This window comes from Oryx dammah, unplaced genomic scaffold, assembly GCF_014754425.2.
Source record: "Oryx dammah isolate SB20612 unplaced genomic scaffold, SCBI_Odam_1.1 HiC_scaffold_23, whole genome shotgun sequence".
Lineage (NCBI taxonomy): Eukaryota > Metazoa > Chordata > Mammalia > Artiodactyla > Bovidae > Oryx > Oryx dammah.
Genome location: NW_024070207.1, coordinates 98474873 through 98500570, shown reverse-complemented (window position 1 = coordinate 98500570; position 25698 = coordinate 98474873). Strand labels below are relative to the sequence as shown.

The window sequence follows — 25698 nt, the reverse complement described above, 5'->3', positions numbered from 1 at the left end:
AATATTTTTTGCTAGTATTGAACAGTTAATTTTGGAATAATGTGATTTCTCACAGGTTCTTAAAGGACTTAAATCAGACCCATCCACACCCCATGAAAAACATGATTGCAGCTTAACTTTGACACCAAAGCAAACTTATCAAGTAATTGTTGGTAAGAATCTATAAAAACTTACTGAAGTCTTTTAAAAAATAGATGTATTTAAGTATAATTCATATTTCATAAAATTCACCAGGTCAAAGCATGCAAATCAGTGAATTTCAGTGAATTTACGGTTTATTCAGCCATCATCAGAATTCAGTTTTTACGATGATGCCATCACCCTCATCACTCTTATGCTGTTACCTCCAGTTCCCACCCCTAGCCCCAGGCAACCATTAATTAGCTTTCTGTCACTATAGATTTGCCTATTCTGAACATTTCATGTAAAAGGAATCACATAATATGTGGTTTCTCTTACATTACTTCTTTTACTTAGCATAATGTTCATAAGGTCCATCCCTGTGGTGTTAGGTATAAATATTTTGTTTGTTGTTATGCTTAAATAGTATCTCATTTTATTAGGAATGGGCTTCCCTGGTGGCTCAGCTGGTAAAGAATCGGCCTGCAATGCAGAAGACCTGGGTTTGATCCCTGGGTTGGGAATATTCCCTGGAGGAGGGCATGGCAACCCACTCCAGTATTCTTGCCTGGACAATCCCCATGGACAGAGGAGCCTACAGTCCAAAGAGATGGATACGACTGAGCGACTAAGCACACACACATTTTGTTTACCCATTTACAGTTGATGGACACTGAGCTGTTCCCAGTTTGAGGCTATTGTGAATAATGCTGCTATAAATAGTAGCATATAATTCTTTGAGTGAACATATGTTTTTATTTCTTTTGGTTAGATTCCTATGAGTAGAATTGCTGAGTGGTATGGTAACTGGTTCCAAATTGGGAAAGCAGTACGTCAAGGCTGTATATTGTCACCCTGCTTATTTAACTTATATGCAGAGTATATCATGCGAAATGCTGGGCTGGATGAAGCACAAGCTGGAATCCAGATTGCTGGGAGAAATATCAATAATTTCTCATATGCAGGTGACACCACCCTTATGGCAGAAAGTGAAGACTAAAGAGCCTCTTGATGAAAGTGAAAGAGGAGAGTGAAAAAGTTGGCTTAAAGCTCAACATTCAGAAAACTAAGATCATGACATCCAGTCTCATTACTTCATGGCAAAGAGATGGGGAAATAGTGAGAGGCTTTACTTTGGGGGGCTCCAAAATCACTGCAGATGGTGACTGTAGCCATGAAATTAAAAGATGCTTGCTACTTGGAAGAAAAGCTATGATCAACCTAGACCACATATTTAAAAGCAGAGACATTACTTTACTAACTAAGGTCCGTCTAGTCAAAGTTATGGTTTTTCCAGTAGTCATGTATGGAATGTGAGAGTTGGATTATAAAGAAAGCTGAGTGCCAAAGAATTGATGCTTTTGAACTGTAGTGTTGGAGAAGATTCTTGAGAGTCCCTTGGAGTGCAAGGAGATCAAAGAATTGATGCTTTTGAACTGTGGTGTTGGAGAAGATTCTTGAGAGTCCCTTGGACTGCAAGGAGATCAAACCAGTCACTCCTAAAGGAAATCAGTCCTGAATATTCATTGGAAGGACTGATATTGAGGCTGAAACTCCAATACTTTGGCCAGCTGATGTGAACAACTGACTTATTGGAAAAGATCCTGATGCTGGGCAAAATTAAAGGCAGGAGGAGAAGGGGACGACAGAGGATGAGATGGTTGGATGACATCACCAAATTGATGGACATGAGTTTGAGTAAACTCCGGCAGTTGGTGATGGACAGGGAAGTCTGGAGTGCTGCAGTCCATGGGGTCGCAAAAAGTCAGACACGACTGAGAGAATGAACTGAACTGATGGTAACTTTTGTGTGTAACTTTTAATGAAATTGCCAAAAATTTTCTGTAGTAACTGCACTAGGTTTCAATCACTCCAACAGTTGTTCAGTCACTAAGTTGTGTCATACTCTTTGCGACCTCCTGGACTGCAACATACCAGACTCTTCTGTTGTCCACTATCTCACAGTTTGCTCAGATTCATGTCCATTGAGTTGGTGATGCTATCTAACCATCTCATCATCAGCTGTCCCCTTCTCCTCCTGCTTCAGTCTTTACCAGCATCAAGGTCTTTTCCAATGAGTCAGTTCTTCCTATCAGGTAGCCAAAGTATTGGAGCTTCAGTAACCATCTTTCTAATGAATGTGCAGGATTGATTTCCTTTAGGATTGACTGGTTTGATCTCGTTGCAATGCAAGGGACTCTCAAGAGTGTTCTCCATAAACAATTCAAAAGCATTAGTTCTTCACCTCTCAGCCTTCTATATGGTCCAACTCTCACATCCGTACATGACTGTTGGATGCACCATAGCTTTGACTACATGGACCTGTGTCAGCAAAGTGAAATCTCTGATTTATAATACACTGTCAAGGTTTGTCATGACTTTTCTTTCAAGGAGCAAGTGTCTTTTAATTTCATGGATGCAGTGTTTTGGAGCCCAAGAAAATAAAGTCTGTCACTGTTTGCATTGTTTCCCCATCTATTTTCCATGAAGTAATGGGACTGGATGTCATCCATGATCTTAGTTTTTTGAATGTTCAGTTTCAAGCCAGCTTTTTCCCTCTCTTCTTTCACCCTCATCAAGAGGCTCTTCACTTGCTGCCATTAGAATGGTATTATCGGCATACCAGAGGTTTTTGATATGTACATGAGGGTTGCGGTTTCTCCAGGTTTTCACCAACAATTGTTATTTTCTGTCTTTTTGATTACAGCCATGCTAGTGGGTGCAAAATGTTCTCTTATTGTGCTTTTGAATTGCATTTTCTTTTTGACTAAGTGTTGAATATATATTGATGTATTTACTTAGAGATACAACTATTTAAATTGTATATCTTATTTGGAGAAATGTCTTTCCCCAATTTTTAATTTGAATGTTTGCCTCCTCAGTATAGAGTTTAAGAATTGTTTATGTATTTTGAATACACATCTTTTTTTCAGATATGATTTCCAAATATTTTCCCTAAATCTGTGGCTTTTTTTTTTTTCATTTTCTTCAGTCAGTTCAGTTCAGTTCAGTTCAGTCGCTCAGTCATGTCCGACTCTTAGCGACCCCATGGACTGCAGCCCACCAGGCTCCTCGTCCATGGGATTTTTCAGGCAAGAGTACTGGAGTGGGGTGCCAGTGCCTTCTTCAACATTTATTATTAGGGAAACACAAAATAAAACCAAAATGAGATACTGCTATATAAATCTATTAGAATGGCTAAAAAACTTACCAGTTCAATTGTTGTTGAAAATTTGGGGAAACTGAGACTCTTGTATACTGCTAGTGGGATTGTGAAATTAAATTGGGTTGGCCAAAAGTTCTTTTGGGTTTTTCCATAAGATATTATAGAAAAATCAGAACAAACTTTTTGGCCAACTCAATACAACCATTTTGAAGAAGTTTGGCAGTTTCTTATACATTTAAACACACATCTACCATATTATCCATTCATTATACTCCTAATTATCTAAAGGAAATGACGGTATATTTTAAATAAAATACTTTTTTGCAAATATTTTAGCATCGTTAATTTTAATAGGCCATACCTGGGAAGAATCCAAGTGGTAACAGGTGATGTGTAAACATTCACCTGCTACTTAGTAATATAAAGGAATAGACTATTGACACATGAAACATCTTAAATGGATCCCCAGAAAACTTGCTGAATCAAAGAAATCAGAGAAAAAAAAATACACTTTCTGTATTATTCCACTCATATTAAAGTCTGGAAAATGCAACCTGATCTATAGTGACATAAAGCAAATGAGTGGTTGTCTGGAAAGGGGGAATACAGAGGATGGTGGTAGGGAGAAACTATGAAAGGGTACAAGAATACTTTTTGGAGTTCTATAAAAACTTTGGGCGTTTAAAGAGAAAAATAAAATTTAAATAATGAGTCATGAAAAAGTTGCCAGTTACTGTAAATTCTGGATAAGTGAGTATAGATGCATTCATGAGAGGGGAGAGGGTGTTGGAATATCCAAATTTGTGTACTGAAATGAGTTATAATTAGTGCTAGTAATTTTGTCATATAATTTTCCATATCAGAATCTATTTGAATTTTGGCCAATAACCTCTAACCATCAAGTTATGAATTTCTGATATTATAGTAAGTATTTTAAGTGCTATTTTTAATGAATTAATTGATCAAACTATTGTGTGAATACTTGCAAAAATAAGTCAATGAATACATTTGTCAGCAATTAAACTTAGTAACTTTTTGTTTTTTCAGGACCCTCTGTCCTTAACTTTGGTGATGTTTGTGTGAACTCAACAAATACTCATCTACTGCATATTATTAATATGCTACCAATTCACATTCTGATCCAATTAAATGTCAATTTGGAAGAACTTCAGAAAACCAGCCAATTTTCATATGTGATTCCACCTACAACTAGTACTTATATTTCAGTGATATTTGAATCTCCCACCATTGGAAAATTTTGGAAGTAGGATTTATTTTCAAATTTCTGTTTGCTAGAATCAAAAATGTCCTTCTGTGTATTTGCCCCAATTATTTTTGTATATGTCATATTTGGTTCTAAAAGGTAGAAGCTATATGTGCAGCAATTTGTGGATTCATATTTCAGTGTAATTACCTTTCATAATTATTTTGATTTATTTTTTACTAAGAATTGTGGATATCAATCCATAATATATGCATTTTTACATGTACCTGAAGTCTGTCATTCAGATAAGATCTGTTATCCATTCAGTTTGGATGCTTTTACTGTGTTACAGGTCTTTCACCTTCACAGTGAACAATATGCCTGGTGGACACATCCTAGTGATGGCAGTTGTCCTGCCAGTAAGACTTCAGCTATCTTCTAATGAGCTGATACTGAGACCACAAGGCTTCTTGGTGAAAACATGTTTTAGGGGGACGGTTAGGATGTATAATCATCAGAATTACTTTGTCAAATTTGAATGGCAATCGATAAATACAGGAAAGGAGATGGCATTTTCCATTCGTCCAGCTAAAGGTAAGAGTTTATTCTGTTTGTTTGATTTAGACATTCATTTATTCATGTGTTCAGGCCTTAGTCATATCTTAAGTGTATACTGTATAAAGGTGCTAAGAATGTATAAGTATATCACATATGATCTTGTGACAGTGGGACATTCCTGCCCTCTTGGCTTCCCTGTGTCCTTTCCTCCCCCTTCCTCTCCCTCCCTCTTCATATCTAAGTTAGGAATAGTCTTCATTTGAGATCTAAGTAGACTATACTTCAGATAACAAAGGAGTCCTGGCATGTAGAATTCTTGTCTTAGGTGATTTTCCTGGGAAAATAATTTCCAAATCATGACTTTTGTATAACTCTACTGGCACAGTGCTAAAGAATTTGCCTACAATACAGGAGATGCAGGAGATGTGGGTTTGATCCCTGGGTTGGGAAGATCCCCTGGAGGAGGAAATGGCATCCTGCTCCAGTGTTCTTGCCTGAAAAATCCCATGGACAGAGGAGGCTAGCAGGCTACAGTCTATAGGGTTGCAAAGATTCGGACATGACTGAGCATGCACCAGTGCTGTTAATGGGGAGTGTTATAAACAAGCTTGAGTATTAATTTAAGGGGCTTCGTTGGTGGCTCAGATGGTAAAGAAACTGCCAGTAATGCAGGAGACCCAGGCTCAATCCCTGGGTTGGGAAGATCCCCTGGAGAAAGAAATGGCAACCTACTCCAGTATTCTTGCCTGTAGAATTCCATGGACAGAGGAGCCTGGCAGGCTACAGTCCATGGGATCACAAAGAGTTGGACACTGAACAACTGAACACTTTAATACTTCACTTAATTTTAGTGCAGATATATGCAGAGATGGTAACAAATTTAACAAGTGGAGGAGGAGGACTGTTCTTTTCTTATGACTGGAGATCATTGATATAAACATATTTAATCTTTTTGTTAATCTGGATAGATTTAACACAATCCCAGATTATAATTTATTAAGGATTTGAGATACACTTCCTCTGAATATTCAGCAGATTCTTTTAACCAAGCTCTTTTTGTTTTGGTGTTGTTACTAATGCTGGAAATATTGGGTCCTGCCCCAATCTAGAGAAAAGCTGAGTAAATGATCAGAGAAGAAAAAGAAATTATTTCTGCAGATTTTAGAGATTTTAGATAAACCTTCTCCAGTTTTTTTCAACAGGTGTCAGATGTAATTATATTATCTGCATTCCAGATATAGGTTCTGATCAAGCATGTGATATGGCACTAAAGGTATCTGAAAAGCACTGAGCATCGGCACTTTTCCTTGTATTTTCCATCCTAGCCAGGGTTGAGTGGTTGGGCTTCCCCCTTATGGCTTCCATGAAAATGCTGTGATAAAGATTCGTTAGTCAAAAGTGGAATTACAGTGCAGTGGTAAGAGAATCTGCTTGTCAATGTACCGGATGCAAGAGACACTATTATAGAATTAACAAGTTTTTAACTTAGAGGCTTCCCTGGTGGCTCAGGGGTAAAAATTCCACCTGCCACTGCAAGAGATGTAAGTTTGATCACTGAGTCAGGAAGATTGCATAAAGAAGGAAATGGCAACCCATTCCAGTATTCTTGCCTGGTGGGCTGTAGTCTATGGGGTCACAGAGAATCAGACACGACTGAGCATGCACATACACAAACTTCTCACGGTTTTTAGTACTATGTTTTACAGAAAAAATTTAATATTTGCTTTTCTTTGGGTTGCTCATAACATGTCTTACTTTTTTTTTAAATCAAAGCAAAAGCAGACATTTAATTCCAAATACAGTATGAGTAGGCCATGACTGAGCATACAATGAACAAAAATAACAGACAGTGTTTCTGTGAATGATATGATTAGCCTTTAAGTACTTTTAGTTTTTTTAGAATACAAATGCTACAATACTGAAATGTATTTCATATATTATTGAGGAAAGTATGCATGATTTCAGAGAAGGCAATGGCACCCCACTCCAGTACTCTTGCCTGGAAAATCCTATGGACGGAGGAGCCTGGTAGGCTGCAGTCCATGGGGTCGCTAAGAGTCGGATACCACTGAGCAACTTCACTTTTCACTTTTCACTTTCATGCATTGGAGAAGGAAACGGCAACCCACTCCAGTATTCTTGACTGGAGAATCCCAGGGATGGGGGAGCCTGGTGGGCTGCCGTCTCTGGGGTCACACAGAGTCGGACACGACTGAAGTGATTTAGCATAGCATGCATGATTTATACACATAGATTTCTCTTATATCATTTTCTGTTTGATGCTATAATTTTCATAAAATAATTAACTCAATTTTATTTTTGCCTCTTTGTATAGATCATTTTATTGAGTCACATTTTTCTTATGTCCCTTTTGTTATATTGTGTTGGGGAAGAAGACATTTTCTTCTACCCTTCAGTCCTGTCTGACTGTTGGCAACCCCATGGCCTCCCTGACCATCACCAACTCCTGGAGTCTACTCACACTTATCTCCATTGAGTCAGTGGTGACATCCAACCATCTCATCCTCTGTCATCCCCTTCTTCTCATGCCTTCAAACTTTCACAGCATCAGGGTCTTTTCCAATGAGTCAGCTCTTTGCATCAGGTGGCCAAAGTATTGGAGTTTGGGCTTCAATGTCAGTCCTTCCAATGAACACTCAGGACTGATCTCCTTTAGGATGGACTGGTTGGATCTCCTTGCAGTCCAAGGGACTCTCAAGAGTCTTCTCCAACACCACAGTTCAAAAGCATCAATTCTTCGGTGCTCAGCTTTCTTTATACTCCAACTCTCACATCCATACATGACTACTGGAAAAACCATAGCCTCGATGAGATGGACCTTTGTTGGTAATGTCTCTGCTTTTTAATATGCTGTCTAGGTTGGTCATAGCTTTCCTTCTAAGGAGTAAGCATCTTTTAATTTCATGGCTGTAATCACCATCTGCAGTGATTTTGGAGCCCAAAAAAATAAAGTCTGACACTGTTTCCACTGTTTCCCCATTGATTTGCCATGAAGTGATGGGACCAGATGCCATGATCTTCGTTTTCTGAATGTTGAGCTTTAAGCCAACTTTTTCACTCTCCTCTTTCACTTTCATCAAGAGGCTCTTTAGTTCTTCTTCACTTTCTGCCATAATGGTGGTGTCATCTGCATGTCTGAGGTTATTTATATTTCTCCTGGCAATCTTGATTCCAGCTTGTGCTTCTTCCAGCCCAGCGTTTCTCATGATGTACTCTGCATAGAAGTTCAATAAGCAGGGTGACAATATACAGCCTTGACGTACTCCTTTCCCAACTTGGAACCAGTCTGTTGTTCCATGTCCAGTACTAACTGTTGCTTCCTGACCTGCATACAGATTTCTCAGGAGGCAGGTCAGGTGGTCTGGTATTCCCATCTCTTTCAGAATTTTCCACAGTTTCTTGTGATCCACACAGTCAAAGGCTTTGGCATAGTCAATAAAGCAGAAATAGATGTTTTTCTGGAACTCTCTTGCTTTTTCGATGATCCAGCGGATGTTGGCAATTTGATCTCTGGTTCCTCTGCCTTTTCTAAAACCAGCATGAACATCGAGAAGTTCACAGTTCATGTACTGTTAAAGCCTGGCTTGGAGAATTTTAAGCATTACTAGCATGTGAGATGAGTGCAAATAAGAATTAAATTGACAGATTAACAGGAGAAAAGCAAAAGTTTAATAACATATATTGATGAGAGAGACCCAGGAAAACCCAATAACTTGACAGAGTGGCCAAAATCCTCACCTTAAATATCATCTTCAACTAAAGGCAAAAGTGGATGTTTGAGATAGTGGCTTGGGGCTTCAAAGGAGAGAAAACAAATTCACATGGAGATAGGATAGCAAATCTTTGGGAAACAAATATTTGCTGGGTTATGCAAAGACCAGAATTGAGGAAACTACCATCATATGTGAGTCAACCTGACTCAAGGCAAAGTTTGCTGTGATTGTCACTCATCTCTCTGTTCAGTGTCCTGTGCCTTTGAATCTCAGATGATTCTACCTTTCTGAAGGAATAGCTTCTAACTCATTCTTTCCATCAAGTATTATATTCTTAGTCCAAAGGAGATGATAATTTGAACAGGTAAAGCAACTCACAGCAAATGTGCCTGATCCCTCCTGGGTTCTAAATCTATTTGAATTACAGAAATGTGTTAGTAAAAACTACATCAGAAGTTACATCTCTAGGTATATGAACATTGAAACAAATGAACAAAAGAAGCCTCTTGTTAATGCTAATTCCTTCCTCGAAAAAAACTGGAAGAATGGTCTATTTCAGAGTGTTGAGAAATGTGGAAGATGTGGAAATGTGAACAGGGATCACAAATAATTTTCTACCATTTAGATATAAAGTAATTTCTAATCCTAGAGTGTCACTTCATTGATAAATTTTATTTTTTTCTAAATATTAGCATATTTTTATCAAATATTATAATATATCTATTAGAGTATAAGGTGTTCCCTGTATTTTGTTTAAGTCAAAAAGTTTTAAAATGTCATTATATTTATATGACAAAAAGACTGTGATGCTGGGAGGGATTGGGGGCAGGAGGAGAAGGGGATGACAGAGGATGAGATGGCTGGATGGCATCACTGACTCAATGGACGTGAGTCTGAGTGAACTCCGGGAGTTGGTGATGGACCCGGAGGCCTGGTGTGCTGCGATTCATGGGGTCGCAAAGAGTCGGACATGACTGAGCGACTGAACTGAACTGATATTTATATGCCAGTTCTTATTTTAGATATTAAAAAATAAATATAATAAAAATGTAGTATAACCTTCTTATTCTCTCTAAATTCTCTGTAGGCACTGTTGAACCATACTCCTCATTGGAATGTGAAGTAACATGGCAGCCAGCTTTTGATTCTCCAGAAAGGGGAGAATTTATTCTTCATGTCAGTGAAGGAAACACGCTGAAACTGAAATGTCTTGCACATGTAATGACTTCCTTTGAATATGATTTTTATTTTGCAGGCTCTAAATTGGTTGGTATGCATATGTGTATATGAAAGTGAAAGTGTTAGTCACTCAGTCATATCTGACTCTGTGTGTCTTCATGGACTGTAGCCCACCAGGCTCCACTGTCCGTGGAATTCTCCAGGCAAGAATAATGGAGTGGGTTGCCATGTCCTTCTCCAGGGATCGAACCCAGGTCTCCTGCATTGCAGGCAGATTCTTTACTGTTTGAGCTACCTGGGAAGCCAAACAACTATGTATATATAGTTGGGTATATATACTATGTTAGTAAAATCTGATTTTGTTTGAAATACTTAGTTAACTAAATTGTCTTAGTATCTTCTTGGAGCCACTTCTCTACCATAAATGAAGACTTTGCTAAAAAAAAAAAAGTGTCTTATCTAGAATTAACTCAGAAATCCATGGCTTGTATACTAGATTCTTATTAGAGACTTGATATGTATTAGAGAGTCTGTAAATATACCATAACACCACAGGAGCTGCTTAAAATTAATTTGTTTTATTAATAAATGCCAAAAATAGAGAAACTTATTTTTTTGCCCTATTGTATTGCATTTTTGCTATTCTCAGTTCAGTTCAGTCGCTTAGTCATGTCCAACTGTTTGTGACCCTGTCCATCCCTGTCCATCACCAACTCCTGGAACTTGCTCAAACTCATGTCCATCAAGTCAGTGATGCCATCAAACCATCTCATCCTCTGTCATTCACTTCTCCTCCTGCCTTCATTCTTTCCCAGCATCAGGGTCTTTTCAAATGAGTCACTCCTTCACATCAGGTGGCCAAAGTGTTGGAGCTTCAGCTTCAGTATCAGTCCTTCCAACGAATATTCAGGACTGATTTTCCTTTATTTTTATTTTTTTTAAAATATTTAACAGAATTTTAATTCTCTATCTTCTTCCACTTGTAATGGTGTGGGCTATTAATTTCTATAATGTTTTTTATCTTGAGTTCTTAGCTGTTCTCTGGGTTTTTCATTCCATCAGCTTTCTAGTCCCTTATATTATACCTGCCATCTTATGTAGATATTTGCCAGCATTCCACCTTTTGCCCTCCGTCCATCGTCTTTTTTTTTTTAATTTTACTTTACAATTCTGTATTGGTTTTGCCATACATTGACATGAATCTACCACGGGTGTATATGCGCTCCCAAACCTGAAACCCCCTCCAATCCCCCTCCCCACAACATCTCCCTGGGTCATCCCCGCGCTCCAGCCCCAAGCGTGCCATATCCTGCATCAGACATAGACTGGCAATTTGATTCTTACATGATATTATACATGTTTCAATGCCACTCTCCCAAGTCATCTCACCCTCTCCCTCTCCCACTGAGTCCAAAAGTCCATTATACACATCTGTGTCTTTTTTGCTGTCCTTTAGAATTGACTGGTTTGATCTCCTTGCAGTCCAAGGGACTCTGAAGAGTCTTCTCCAACACCACAGTTCAAAAGCACCAATTCTTCGGTGCTCAGCTTTCTTTATGGTCCAACTCTCACATCCATACATGACTTCTGGAAAAACCATAGCTTTGACTATACAGATCTTTGTCAGCAAAGTAATGTCTCTGCTTTTTAATATGCTGTCTAGGTTTGTCATAGCTTTTCTTCCAAGGAACAAGTGTCTTTTAATTTCATGGCTGCAGTTACCATCTGCAGTGATTTTGGAGCCCAGAAAAATAAAGTCTGTCACTGTTTCCATTGTTTCCCCATCTGTTTGCCATGAAGTGATGGGACTGATGCTGTGATCTTAGTTTTCTGAATGTTGAGTTTTAACTCAGCTTTTTCACTCTCCTCTTTCACTTTCATTAAGAGGCTCTTTAGTTCTTCTTCACTTTCTGCCATAAGGGTAATGTCATCTGAGGTTATTGATATTTCTCCTGGCACTCTTGATTCCAATTTGTGCTTCATCCAGGCCAGCATTTCGTGTGATGTACTCTGCATATAAGTTAAATAAGCAGGGTGACAATATACAGCCTTGACATACTCCTTTCCCAATTTGGAACCATTCTGTTGTTCCATTTCCGGTTCTAACTGTTGTTTCTTGACCTGCATATAGATTTCTCAGGAGGCAGGTCAGGTGGTCTGGTATTCCCATCTCTCTAAGAATTTTCCAGTTTATTGTGATCCACACAGTCAAAGGCTTTGGCGTAGTCAGTAAAGCAGAAGTAGATGTTTTTCTGGAATTCTTTTGCTTTTTCTATTACCGAGTGGATGTTGACAATTTGGTCTCTGGTTCCTCTGCCTTTTCTAAATCCACCTTGAGCATCTGGAAGTTCTTGGTTCATGTACTGTTGAAGCCTGCCTTGGAGAATTTTGAGCATTAGTTTTCTAGTGTAAGATGAGGGCAATGTGTGGTAGTGTAAACATCTTTGGCATTGCCTTTCTTTGCCATTGGAATGAAAACTGACCTTTTCTAGTCCTGTGGCCACTACTGAGTTTTCCAAATTTGCTGGCATATTGAGTGCAGCACTTAAGCAGCAGCATCTTTTAGGATTTGAAATACCTTAGCTGAAATTCCATCACCTCTACTAGCTTTGTTTGTAGTGATGCTTCCTAAGGCCCAGTTCACTTCATGTTCCAGCATGTCTGGCTCAAGGTGAGTGATTACACCATCGTGGTTACTTGGGTCACAGCAATGTGAATCAGTTAGAACTATACATATATCTACTCTTTTTATGTTTGTTTTAGATTCTTTTCCCAGATAGATCATTACAGAGTTTTGTGTAGAGTTCCCGATGCCAGGTGATGCTAGTGGTAAAGAACCTGCCTGCGAATGCAGGCTGTATAAGAGATGTGAGTTCCATCCCTGAGTTGGAAAGATCCCCTGGAGGAGAGCATGGCAACCCACTCCCATTTTCTTGCCTGGAGAAAACCATTGTCAGAGGAGCCTGGCGAGCTACAATCCATAGCTTTGCGAAGAGTCAGACGTGACTGAAGCGACTTAGCATGCACACACCCATTTTGGTCATTGCAGAGTACTGAGTAGAGTTCCCTGTGCTATACAGTAGGCCCTTATTAGTTATCTGTATTATATATACTAATGTGTATATGGGGCTTCCCTGGTGGCTCAGATGGTGAAGAATCTGCCCACAATGTGGGAGACTCAGGTTCGATTGCTGGGTCGGGAAGATCCCCTGGAGAAAAGAGTGGCTACCCCCTCAAGTATTCTTGCCTGTGAAATTCCATGGATGGACGAGCCTGGTGGGCTACAGTCCATGGTGTTGCAAAGAGTTGGACATGACTGAGTGGCACAGACACTCACATATGATGTTTGTATGTCAACCTCAATCTCATAATTTATCCCTCTCCTTTCCCCATACCACCGGTAGCCATAAGGTATCATTTATTAATTATTGTGTCTCAGATATGCACAATGATATTTATGTATTATCTAATTTAATCCTTGTAACAACTCTATAAGGCATATATTAATTACTCAGTTGCTGGGTATAGAAATGGAGCATTAGAATGGTTAACTATCTAGTACAAGCTCACATGTGCAGTAAATGCCCTACTTGAATTTATATCCAAAGTGATCTGCCTACACAGCGTTTGCCTTTACCCTCTCGTAAAATTTGATTTCCACTTTCCCTACACTGGGTTGATTAAGAATTAAACCCTGAGATATCAGAATACTGAATTAAATTATTTTTGGCAAATTTTTGAAGCCCTTGAAGTTAAGTGAATTGTGAAGTGTTACTCTAAGAAAATAAAGATGGAGGAACACAAAATGATTAAATAAAATGTTCATTTAAGGTTTGTCATTAACTGTGAAGGACTTACTTGACCATTTGATCTTTTGTTAGCTTTGTTTAAAAGGTTATTGTTCCAGTTATCCAAATCATGTTCTTTAAGAATATATTAAAATCTCCTTATACAATAAGAAATAGTATGTATTAGTTACATTAGCATCTAGAGGAATTGGGTTTCCCTGGTGGCTCAGATAGTAAAGAATCTTCCTGCAATGCAGGAGACCAGAGGTCGATCCCTGGGTTGAGAAGATCTCCATATTCTTGCATGAAAAATCCCAAGGACGGAGGAACCTGGGGGTCACAAAAGAGTCAGACATGACTGAGTAACTAACACTTTCAATTTTCACTTTCTAGAGGAATTAGAAATTTTGAGTTTTAGTTTGTGTTGGTTATTGTTTGTTTTCCTTTAAAATGGGAGAGGTGGATAGTATCAGCATTTCCAAAAAAACATTTGAAGTTCCAGTAGTTCTGTGAAGTGGTTTGTGTAGGACTGCATGAGGGACTCCTGTGCTTAAATAATTCTGTGCATCACAGTGAACTACTTCCCCACTCTCGATAAGCAAAGTATGCATTATCAGTATGTTAAGCTGTTTGAGAAGACTTCTAGTAGAAACTTGCCTGGATAATATTTTGACACACACATTATTTCCCACCTTGTACATAGTGGGGTAGGTGATCTTTAATATCCCCTACAGTGACTATTCCACACGATTCTCAGTCATGGATTTACCTCCTCCTTAGAGTTTTCTTGTTCTCCCTGCCTTCTTTAGTTTAGGATTACGTTATAAATATTCAATTCTTTTCTCTTAAACACAGCATAAAATCTGATAATACTTCACATTTTAGAAATTTCTGTGAAGCTGAAAAAGCTTGAGTTATCTGATGGGGGATTTAAAAGAACATGTTTACAATTATTGCAATTTCATGTTCTCTTTCTTCTTATTATTAGCTTGGACACTCCAAGGTAACATTTTTAGAGCCACGGATACTCTTTAGCAATATCCCTCAAGGGCTAACAACTTGGAGGAAAGCCATTCTTCACAATGTAGGACAAAACCATGCTTATTTCAAGGTAATGTAGAATCTTGGAATCTTACTTGAATCAGATCATATTATAACTTGAAATATGTGTTTCCTATGAGTTCTGTGCCATTAATACTTTAGTCTTTATACATCAGCTAATGTTAATATTTTGATTTTTCATATGGGATTTATCTGAATACCTTTCATCTATTGTAATACTTCATCCTTTTAATTTCCCATAAAATTTGCCTCTTTCTGTCTCTCTCTTCTTTAGTCTCTCCTTTTTTTCTGCTCTTACCCCTCTTTTTCTTTCTTTCTGTTATTTTGTTTTATTGAAAAAAAGATGATGTAGAAAAAAATTGAAAAAAAAGTACATTTTTTGTGATATTCAGTATATGCTTTTCCTTTTTTCCCTCATTTTCACTCTGTCATTAAGACTGTTATGGTAGCAAGTGAGACCTAGATAAAGACCATTCTAAAGATACTCATTTTATAGTTATTACTCCTGATTTAATTTGTGTGGTGCATGATATTTAAATTGGGCTTCCCTGGTGGCTCAGATAGTTAAGAATCTGACTGCAAAGCAGGAGACCCAGCTTCTATCCCTGGGCAGTGGTTGTTGTTGTTGTTTAAACCAACATTAAAATCTCCTAATAGTGACAGTAGAGGTTAGTATTTGAGAGCTTTCTTTCAAGCTTTATATTTACATGTCTTCTACCCAAACAAGCAAAGGAGAATACCCTTTTCTACTCTGTTGTTCAGAATTAGTTCTTAGATCTTAGGGGGTGTTCCATCATCCTAAAAGTATCAACCAATTTCCCTTCAAATTATTCTGACTTAAGGAATGATAGATAAACCTAAATTGGCTTCTGACAAACCATACCTTAACTCTTTCGGTAAGTTACTTTTTTGAACGTTGAAATGGTATCTTAGACACTAAGCTATGAAGTAAATAATAAAGAAGAGGAGGTTACTTCATCATCTCGCCTTCCCACTAACTTTGCTTTCAGTTTTTTAGGATCAGGGCAAAGGCAAGCTATCAAAATAGTATCTAGAATTTTGGCATCTCTCCAACAGATATATCTCACTCTTTTGTACGTTTTTCAAAGTCTCAAAATGACTTCATTATCCTATTTGAATTGGAAGATGTCACTGCTGAAAGTTCTGTTTGTGGGTTAGGGGTGCAAATCCTTGTTGAAATTCAAAATGTTTGCCTGCTGTTTGAGAATCTATTCAGATCATCTCATGCCCTGTACCTATAGGTCATCTCTCTGTGTAGTGGTGTAGAAGCAAACTATAAAAATTTTGGAATGATAACTTTAAAGGATAATGTCACATTTCTACAAATTTTTGATTATAGGTTTGTGACCAGAGTCTTTCGTCTATGATTAATATTGTTCCATCACAAGGAATCATTCCACTGAGGGGACTAACTGTTCTCAATATCTCCTGTACTCCTACCGTTAAAGAAAAATTTGACACAAGAGCAAAGGTATGTTTATGCATATGTGTTCTCACTTCTTATATATGTCTCTATGGATTTGTTTGGTTATGATATTTAAATAGTAGGTATAATGCTATAAAATGTTGTGTACTTGTTCACTCTTAGAAAGCTTGTTTTAATGGTTTCTTCTAAAGGGGATGGGTTTTAATATTATGATACTAAAGAGTAGTTTAAAGCATTTCCTTTGTTTTCCTGTTCTAAACTTCTAATTGAGTTAGCTCTAAAGAAGTGCAGTTTTTAAAGATCTAAAAAATAAGCAACCTTATCTATACCATCTGTTGTGAAAATGGTTAGCAGAACTTGACAAGAGGATTTGTAGAAAATATTTTTTATGAAAGTTGCTAATGGAAGTTTCTACTAGGTTGAAATGGATACCTTTCATCAATTCGAGGCCTTTTTCACATGAACTTGGAATATTTGATATCTCTAACTTGTGGCAAGCCCTCACTAGTCACAAAGCAAAGGATTGTTTTCTCCATGGTATTAAAAGATAACTAAGGAAAAAATAATCAATTTGGGGGTGCTAATTCTAAATAGCTTTAATAACTATAGGAATTAGAGATAATTATATATGAATTTCTTACTATTTTATGTTCTGGGAATTATGTGAATAAAAAGATACTACCTTGATTTTAAGGATTTTTCTAAGAGTTCATTAAACAGGAAAAAAAAACATGTAAGATGAGTCTGTAATAAATTTTATTTATTAAATAAACTCATGGAATACTCTTAATCTTCAATTTGATGATAACTGTGTGCATTAACCCACATTAAAAAAAATAACATGTATGCTATCATCAGATCAAAATGAATGGCTTAAGATGTATCCCCCATTTTATCCTTCAATTTCTCATAACTGTTAATTCTTATATAACATGTAGCTTAATATAATAAATATCAATTTGCTTGGCCCTGAAATAAATAACCTAATAATTATATCCTACCTTTATAAAGGATTATGTACTGAAAGATGTTTATAAATTACATATTATGATCTATGGTCTGATATTTGGACAGAATTTTTTATATGCTATTCTGGAAAAAGTAAAAAATATAGCCACTAAAATATAGGTTTTACTGAGAGATTAATTGGCACTATATTTCAGAGAACTATACTGCTTTTACAAAGTTTATCTTTTTAACATTATAATATAATGAGATTCCTTTATTCATCTATTCCCTGGGTATTTATTGGGCATACATTATGTGTTAGGCTCTTCTGTACATGCTAGGAATGTAAAATTGAACAAGATAACTAGAGTTCTTGTTCTCTGAGAGTGTACAGTCTGATGGGGGATGCAAACAACTCAAAATTAAAAGATAGTATGGTAAGTATAATGATGGAGAAATGCAGTAGGCTAAGGGAGTACACAGGAGAGGTTTGCAGCCCAGGCTTAACATGGTCGGGCAGTTTCCGAGGAGAAGATGCACCTAAAAGACACCAAAGTTAAAAATTATCCAGAGAAAAGGAATAGTAGTGGGGTGAAGGAGGAGAAGAAGAAAAAGTACTTAAGGAACCATGATCAGATACAGGAGGAGAGAGCAAGCTACGAGGCAGATATGAAAAAAACATAGTTTAACATGGCTTTATAGATTGAATGAATGATAGTGGAGAAAGATATAAATATTTAGAGACCTGTATAAATTTTAGGTCATACAGGTCCTTATCAACAACTTAGGAACTCAAAATTTTGTCTTAAGGACTAGGAGTCTTTAAGCATGGAGAATTTCACAATCAGATTTGCATTTTTCAGACATCACTTGGGTTATACAGTAGCATTAAATTGGGACCAGTGCAGTTATTAGTCTGGCAATGATGTCCAGGCAGGAGAAGATTGTGTTCTTTGTTAGGAGACAGGATTCTGGACAAATTCATGTCAAATTTAAGAGACGAACATTTAGGGTTTGATGATTGGAAGGGGTCACATATAAGTAAAATACATAAATCAAGAGTTAGACAGATGAACTATATTCAATGAAAGAGATTAGAAGATGAGTAGCAGATTTTAGAGGGAAATCATGAGTTTGAAGCACCTTTTGCATCCCTGTGTAGAGATGTCTAATAAGGAGGCCATTGCTTATGCATATTGGTCTGAAGGCTAAGGATTAATTTTAGAGATGATAGAGATTATTTCTGTTACCCACATAAAGACCAAGAATGAGTGTAAGTGGGCTGAATATATTGATGAGAAGTTGAAATGATAAACTTTGTAAGAAGTTAAATATAAAAGGAAATACAGACAGGTAAGTTGGGGCTGATATGGAAAGAAATTACATATCACAGACTTAGATGTCTGTATGACATGTGACATCCTAAAATTCATGTCTCTGAAAATGGGCATGGAAGCAGGGTTGATAGAGGGATGTGAGAAATAGAGGCACAGATGAGTATATGATTTCTGGGGCCATGAATTTGTGAGGAGTGATATCGGTTAGGGTACAGATGAAGTCTTGGGAGATAGAAAGGTCAAGCGAGCAATGAGTGAGGGTAGTAAATGTGTTATGGTAGCCTGGAATTTTTCATGACCCACAAATGTAGAGGTAAGTAAAAGAGAACCATGGGGGGTTGAGACTTATATGCATCATTCATCAGTGAAGCACATACTGAAATGTAATACTTCTGAAGCATTGACTTATGCTTCTTATGATTTTAGTCAAGTATTTTGTCCATGTACTATATAGTCTATAAATAAAATATAGAAATTATGAAGTATTATGAATTAAGCAGTTCAGTTAATAAGACTGCCTAGATGGCATACTGAAACAGTGGTGTTTTATGGTTTGTCTATAAACAATGTCACTGATTCTGTCGAAAGAGTGAAATACATCCATAACTCTTTCTTAATTATAGTATACATTTAGATTTAAATCTTGAAGTTGACTGCTACCAATGTCATATAGGTAGGGCTTTCAAGGAATGATATTTTCATGCTTCTGAGATTTTGATTAGACAATTATGTGTTCATGTAATCTTCAGGCTTTGTTTTTTAGGAGTTATACACCTAAATTCTTATTTCACTATCTTAATTTTCTTGAAAGAGATTGTTCAGGAAGTTCTTGGTCCACAGTTAGCTACTGCTACTTTCAACTTTTGTGACCTCAAGCCTCAGTTTTCCTCACTTGGAAATTAGGGTATTAAGATAATACTGAAGATTAAAAACAAGATAATGTATTTAGCAATGTGCTTGGACTGTATACTCAGCAATTTTTATCTGCTCTCATTAGAATTATTGTTGTTTCGGATGTTAGTATCATTCTATGGAAAGAAACATATTGTACTTAGTTTCTTACTTGTTTTAATTTTGAATATCCTGTTGAAATTAGGTCAATACAAAAAGCTTACATGGAGTTTGAGGCAGTAATGTCAAGGCAAATGGGTGGAACTCTTCAATCAAATTCACAAGCTGTCAGTTAGTCCCATTTGTGTTGGAAGTTTTTAAGAGTTGAAAATTCACTTTTCTTAATTTCAATTCTACATCACAAGAAATAGGATGACAACTGCCAGAATAAATCTTGTGACATTTATAGTATGTTATGATTATTTAAATCCTAAAATGTTATATAAATGTCAGGTAATATTGTACCTGAGAAGTATATGAGTATATTTTAGTGCGGTTTCTGCAGAATTTTATGTTTCTCCTAAATAGGTTGCTATTCGCTGTGCAAATGACATAGACCTTAGGATTGGTGGATCTGTTGAGGTTGCTGATGTTGAAATCCATCCGGTAAGTATGTTACCTATTTGTAGAATCAGTTTATGAGTGTAGTGATTTTTATTGATGTGTCCCTAGTCAGCCCATGTAGGTTAAAAAATTTTTATTATATAGTAATGTGATATAGAAATTAATATATGTAATATAAATGTAAGTAATGAAGCAGAGTATTGAGCAGATTAAATGAAGGTTTAAGAATTCACCACTGAATTTAAGTATCAGAACGGTACCAAAATCATTAAATTATCTGTAGACTTCATCCTGATCCTACCCCTCTTAAGAGATAACTACTTTCCTGAATTTTGTCATTATTATCTCTTTATTTTTTCTAATTGGGTTGCCACATATGTATGAATTCCTTAACTGTTTATTATTTAGTTTAGTTTATTGATTTCTCAGCTTTATAACAAAGATATATTATCTTTGGTGCATTACTTTTAATTGAATGCTATGTTTTTAAACTTCATCTTGATTATGTATAGCTGTATGTTATTCATTATCCCTGCTGCTTAATAATCCATTATGTAGACATACTGTAATTTGTAGACTCATTTCATTGTCCATTCAGTTAGTGTATCTGTTTTTTTTTTTATTACAAATACTATAGCTATGAACTTCCCTCATAGCTCAGTTGGTAAAGAATGTGTCTGCAATGCAGGAGACCCAGGTTCGATTCCTGCGTTGGGAAAAACCCCTGGAGAAGGAAATGCTAACCCACTCCAGTATTCTTGCCTGGAAAATTCCATGGGGCAAGGAGCCTGGCAGGCTACAATCCATGGGGTCACAAGAGTTGGACAAAACTTAGTGACTAAATAACCACCACCACCATAGCTATGAACATTCATGTACATATCTTTAAGGTACTTATGTAAGAGTTTCTCTAGAGGTAGAGTTGCTGAGATTATATATATTTGACTTCACAGGATAATTTCCATGTTTTTTCTCAAGTTTCCATTGCTCCATGTTCCATTGCTCCATAATTTCTTTGTAAAACTTAATGTTTGCCAGTCTATTGAGTGTAAAATGATACCTCACTGTGGTCTTGATTTGCGCTTTTAAAAATTTATTTATTTTAAAATTTTTGGTTGCTCTGGGTCTTTGTTTCTTTGTGCAGGCTTTCTCTAGTTACTGTAAATGGGGGGCCACTATAGTTATGGCGCTTGGGATTCTTGTTGCAGTGGCTTCTCTTGTGAAGCATGGGCTCTAGGGCATTCAGGCTTCAGTATTTAAAGCTCATGGACTCAACAGTTGTGACTCGGAGACTCAGTAGTTGTGACACATGGGCTTAGTTGCTCTGTGACATGTGGAATCTTCCCAGACCAGGGATCAGATCAAACCCGTGTCTCCTGCATTGACAGGTAGATTCTTATTCACTGTGCCACTAGAAAGTCCTATATTTTCTGAACTATAACCAAATTAATTTTTTGAACTATTGTTCTGTACCCTGATAAAATTTTGTTCTACAGTTGGTAGAGTGCACATGCATACTATTTTTCTTTCAGGCCAGGCCTTCAGATCTGTTCTTATCTATCCAAAGAAACTTTCCCTGATACTTTAAAAAGCCCATATGTCCCTCCTTTGTGACATTTATGTTACAAACATCTTAAATTCTGGGAACATGTCCATTGTAGCCATAGTCATATTATTTTCAGCTTATTTGCCCTTTTGTTTTTCTCTCCCCCATGATTGGTACCATTCAGCTTCTGAACTGCTGGTTGTCTCAGGTAGGACCTTACCACCAGTCTGGACTTTAATAGCATCACCACAATTTTAGGCTTTAAGTTACAATTTTCTAACCTTTCTTTTATTCAGCGTTGAAGGTATGGTAAGTCCAGACAGACTGACAGATACTAAGCTAGCTTGGCTATGATAATTTTAGGTGTTTTTGGAGTATCCAGATTGCTTTTTTTCCATTGCTATGGTGTCCTCCTTTGTACAACATAGACAAATATGGAGACTTTTAGTACTATATTTCTTTGTGGCAGGCTTTGCATGTTATATTACAACTGAGTAATTCATAGGACTTTACATTAATGTATATTTATCAATATTCCCTAATTATTTTGGATTTTTAAACATTGCTGCCTAGTTACCATTTTAAAACAGTATTCTAGTTTTTCCAGACATTGTTAGCAATATATCTAATAATTATGAGGAGAAGGAAATGGCAACCCACTCCAGTATTCTTGCCTGGGGGATCCCATAGATGGAGGAGCCTGGCGGGCTATAGTCCACAGGGTCGTAAAGAGTCAGACACTACTGAGCAACTGGAGAGAGACAGAGAATGTGTGTCTTAATAACAACTAGGGAATTTTATCCAAATGAGCCTATGGGAAAGACCAGAGTGGGATAAGAGGAATGATTTGTTGTATATATGAGGCATCAAACTTTTACTACCTGTTTTGGATTTTACAAATTTCACTTGTAGAACTGAGTTGATATTTTGTGTGCTAAGTTGTTTCAGTCGTGTCCGACTCTTTGTGACCCTATGAACTGTAACCTGCCAGACTCCTCTGTCCATGGGATTTCCCAGGCAAAAGCACTGGAGTGGGTTGCCGTGCCCTCCTCCAGAGGATCTTCCTGACCCAGGGATCGAAACTGTGTCTCTTACATCTCCTGCATTGGCAGACAGGTTCTTTACTACTAGCACCAACAACTGAAGCAAATAGTGGACAGTTGACTTTAATGCCATGTTTTTCTCAACATCAGGATATTGTTTGTAATATAACATGCAAAGCCTGCCTGTCTCTTTCTCTTTTAATGCTGTATATGATTCTTTTACTAAGGAACTATAGGGTATGTATAGTTGCTCCACCAGAAGAGGAATCCTACAGAGTTTTTTGGTATAGGCACATGCCTGTCATATAAGATAAAGTTAAGATACATTCAGTTAACATTCCTTATATTTAAGCTATATGTCAGATAGATACAAGGCAAAAATAAATGAGATGTAAGATTCACTAGGAGACACAGATAAATATACAAATCAATTGATTTGTGATGTCATAATGTAAGTAAACATAAGGAACAGAAGTAGTCTTGAGCAGACTGTAATTAACTGGCTTATCCAGCTGGTGTTTGAAGGATGCATAGTATTTTATCAGGCAATTGCAAGTTAGAGAAGGGTCTTCCTGACAGAAGAGATATGTCAATAAAGACACAGAGGGTAGAAGCGTCAGTAGGTTGGAAATGACAGGTATACAGCTTGCTGAAATACAAAGTGGTAGGGGTGAGAGTAGAGCTAGGTGAGGCTGGAACATGAGGCGGGGGAAGGTCATGGTGAACTTTATGAGCCCTCCTAATGAACTTGACATTGTCCTGTAGATGGAAGAGAATCATCACATTTTGAGACAAGAAGTCATGTGGTCAGATTTTCAATTAGTTTACTTGTGACTTAGTTGTGGAACAGAGAATTGGAGAAAGTCAAAATCTAGAAATGAAATGAAAAGTGACCAGTTGCTAACTTTATACAATTGCAATAAAGATAAGAGGTGAAGGAGGCAGAATTAATGGGACTTGATAACTGATTACATGCAGGAGAGAGGAAGAAGAAAAATATAATGAATTTGTATAGAGTTCTCATTTAGTTGATAAATCATGTCAGATTCTTTTGCGACCCCATAGACTCTTGCCTGGAGAATCCCAGGGACGGGGGAGCCTGGTGGGCTGCCGTCTATGGGGTCGTACAGAGTCGGACACGACTGAAGTGACTTAGCAGCAGACTGTAGTCTGCCAGGCTCCTCTGTCCTTGGAATTTCCCAGGCTAGAATACTGGAATGGGTTGCCATTTCCTGCTCCAGGGGATCTTCCCAATCCAGGAATCAAACCTGTGTCTCCTGCATTGGCAGGTAGTTTCTTTACCACTGAGCCTCCTGGGAAGCCCAGTTTGTAGAGTGTGCCACCATTAATAATGTCCTTAAAAACATAAGAGTGTAATTTTTTATTGAGGTATAATTGACATATAACATTATGTTAGTTTCAGGTGTACAATATGATTCAATATTTGTATATATTGTGAAGTGTTCACCATGGTAAGTCTAGTTATCATCTGTCACCAAGCATAATCTTTTTTTTTTTTCTAATGACAAGGGCTTTTAAGATCTCCTGTCTTACAGTATAATTTTTAGTTTACATTGTCTTTATTAACTGTTACTCTGCCTTCTATTTATTATTTCTTTTTTGTTTGTTTTTTTAGAATATATTTAACTTCACTGGCACCTATGTTGGTTCTACTCAGATTATGCCATTTTTACTAAAAAACAAAGGTATAACACGTGCCAGAGTAGAGTTTAATCTGGAAGATGCTGATAGTTTTTCACTGGATTTTAAAGGCAAATCAGGTACATATTTTATACCATGATGATATTATTATAAAAGTAAAATAAGTTTAAGTTGTTCAAACAAATGTTGAGTTCTGTGAAGGGCAGTTGTTCTTAATATTTTTAATGACTCAGTGCATGTTTTTCTTATATCCTATAACAAATGTTGGTTCTATTTTTATAAATACACCTGTATTAATATCAGAAGACTGGTAATACATGGCAATTAACTATGCTTACTAATAGATATAATAGGCTAAGTATGCTATATATAAGTATATACTATAAATGAAAATAAAATTATTAATTGCTAGTTTTAATTGCTTAAGAATTTTAGGTAAATATTTTAGAGAGCTCTCTCTGTTTAACTATATATTAGGTATCTTTATGTTAAATTGTTTGAAAAAATATACTTTTATAAATATATTTTAATTGTTTACCTCAGGTGTTGTCAAACTAAGATCTACGGGCTAAATCTGGCCTGGCCCCTCTTTTTATAAATAAAGTTTTATTAGAACACAGGCATACTCATTTGTTTGTATATTGTTTATAGATACTTTTATAATGGCAGAGTTGAATAGTTGTGACAGAAACCATATGGCTTGCAAAACCTAAAATATTTAGTCAAAACCCTTACAGAAAACTGTTTGCCAACCATTGCTTTAGTCATTTTTTATTCAGCACATATTTGTTGAATACCAATTATAGGTCAGATACTAGCTTATGAGTCTATAAAGACAATAAGACATTTTACTTATTCTCCAAAAGTGAACAGTAAGTTTATCAGTCAAGGTCTTAGTAATAAATAAATGACTCACTTCAAGCATTTAACTGAAGATTATTTAATGAAGGAATTATGTATGGACCTAGGAGCCAGGTTTGAAGGAACTGACAAGAATAGAAGCTGCTTCTACCTCTACCTAAAGGAGCAAGATGAGGCAAGATATCGGAGCCCTATGAGTGATGAAACTAAAAGCGAGGCCATCTGATAAAAGCTATAATTATTTAAAAAAATTTAAAAATCCTTGCCAGAATTGTAGGTGAGGCAGGGAAAATGTGAGGGCATAAATACCTCCTATCCTCTGATACCTTGCTGGCATCTCTCTGTGGTTGAACCAAATCAGAGGCAGAAGAGCAAGGAGCCTCAATAAATCAGTCTGTAGAGGTTAGGACAGAGGAGAGCAGAGAAAGATGGCTATTGGATCTAAGTGACAAATGGATACCACCTATATTACACTAGGAGAAAGAGAAATGAAATATTGGGTTATTACCATATAGTATGGTAGATGCTTCAAGACAAGTCAGTACATGGTGCTAAGTAACATATGTTAAGGGGAACTAGCTGAGAATC

The 25698-nt window shown here is 36.9% G+C and overlaps 1 protein-coding gene across 1 annotated transcript in view; it reads left to right on the top strand.

Annotated features, from left to right (window-relative positions):
• Positions 1–25698, top strand: part of CFAP47 (cilia and flagella associated protein 47) — a 507416-nt gene that overhangs the window by 44713 nt on the left and 437005 nt on the right. The window contains exons 13-20 of the mRNA XM_040265344.1: positions 56–152; positions 4334–4550; positions 4843–5084; positions 9870–10000; positions 14738–14860; positions 16172–16303; positions 19963–20040; positions 24224–24368. Coding sequence (XP_040121278.1) covers positions 56–152; positions 4334–4550; positions 4843–5084; positions 9870–10000; positions 14738–14860; positions 16172–16303; positions 19963–20040; positions 24224–24368 — 1165 coding nt within the window. The remainder of the gene's footprint in view (positions 1–55; positions 153–4333; positions 4551–4842; positions 5085–9869; positions 10001–14737; positions 14861–16171; positions 16304–19962; positions 20041–24223; positions 24369–25698) is intronic.